This window comes from Naegleria gruberi, assembly GCF_000004985.1.
Source record: "Naegleria gruberi genomic scaffold NAEGRscaffold_1581, whole genome shotgun sequence".
Classification (NCBI taxonomy): domain Eukaryota; phylum Heterolobosea; class Eutetramitea; order Acrasida; family Naegleriidae; genus Naegleria; species Naegleria gruberi.
In genome coordinates, this window is record NW_003162579.1 from 1 (window position 1) to 967 (window position 967).

Below are 967 nucleotides of genomic sequence, written 5' to 3' on the forward strand. Positions count from 1 at the left end.
GGTCATGTTCGAGCCGGGCCGCTCGGTGGTCGGCAATGCCGGCCTGCTGCTGACCGAGGTGCAATACCTCAAGCATGGTGAAGAAAAGAACTTCGCCGTGGTCGATGCCGCCATGAACGATCTGATGCGTCCGGCCATGTACGAAGCCTGGCATGGCGTGCAGACCGTGAAGGAAAACGCCGGCCAGCCCCGCATCTACGACGTGGTCGGGCCGGTGTGTGAATCCGGCGACTGGCTGGCCCGCTCGCGCGAACTGGCCATCCACGAGGGCGACCTGCTGGCCCTGATGTCGGCCGGTGCCTACGGCATGACCATGGCCTCCAACTACAACACCCGTGGCCGTGCGGCCGAAGTACTGGTCGATGGCAGCCAGGTCCACCTGGTCCGTGCCCGTGAAAATCCGGCCGACCTGTTCGCGCTGGAAAAGATCGTGGACTGAAGCGGGTTATTGTCAGTCTGCCAAGCGGCAGTCCCGGAAACGGGGCTGCCGTTTCCTTTTGTGCATCATTCCGGGCGCGATTATTGATAGCCCGGCAAGTCCCGCTTGGCTTGGCTGCAGATATTTTTTGCAGAGCCGCATTTTTGTTTTGCCTTTCAGAAATTTCGGCGCAAAATAGCCATCCGTCCGAAAAACAACCGAAGCATCAGAACATGCCTGGGGGCAGAGCTGCCCGCAACGCGAGACCTGGCAAGCATTCACGGACGTGAGGGAGCACATCAGGGCCACCGGGACGGCGGTCGCTAGCGTAATACAGGGGAATTCCAATGCAAGTTCTGGAACGGTCAGAGGGAGATCGCGACCGTCGCGTCGCCAGCGAGGGCGTGGCGCAGGCCGGCCATGGCGATCCGTCCGGCCAGCTCATACACAGCAGTCAGTCCAGTCACGCCAGCCAGTCGCCGGCACCGGCGCGCGCTGCGTCCGTGCAGCCTGACCTGAGCGAAGAGGAACTGGAAGTCCGGGCCTCGC

The 967-nt window shown here is 62.4% G+C and overlaps 1 protein-coding gene across 1 annotated transcript; it reads left to right on the forward strand.

Annotated features, from left to right (window-relative positions):
- Nucleotides 1-4: 4 nt before the first annotated feature.
- NAEGRDRAFT_55041 (uncharacterized protein) lies at nucleotides 5-439 on the forward strand (the record flags this gene model as incomplete). Its single annotated transcript, XM_002667899.1, has 1 exon — nucleotides 5-439. The coding sequence occupies one exon, from the start codon at nucleotides 5-7 to the stop codon at nucleotides 437-439; it is 435 nt and encodes a 144-aa protein (XP_002667945.1).
- Between the last annotated feature and the right edge of the window lie 528 nt (nucleotides 440-967).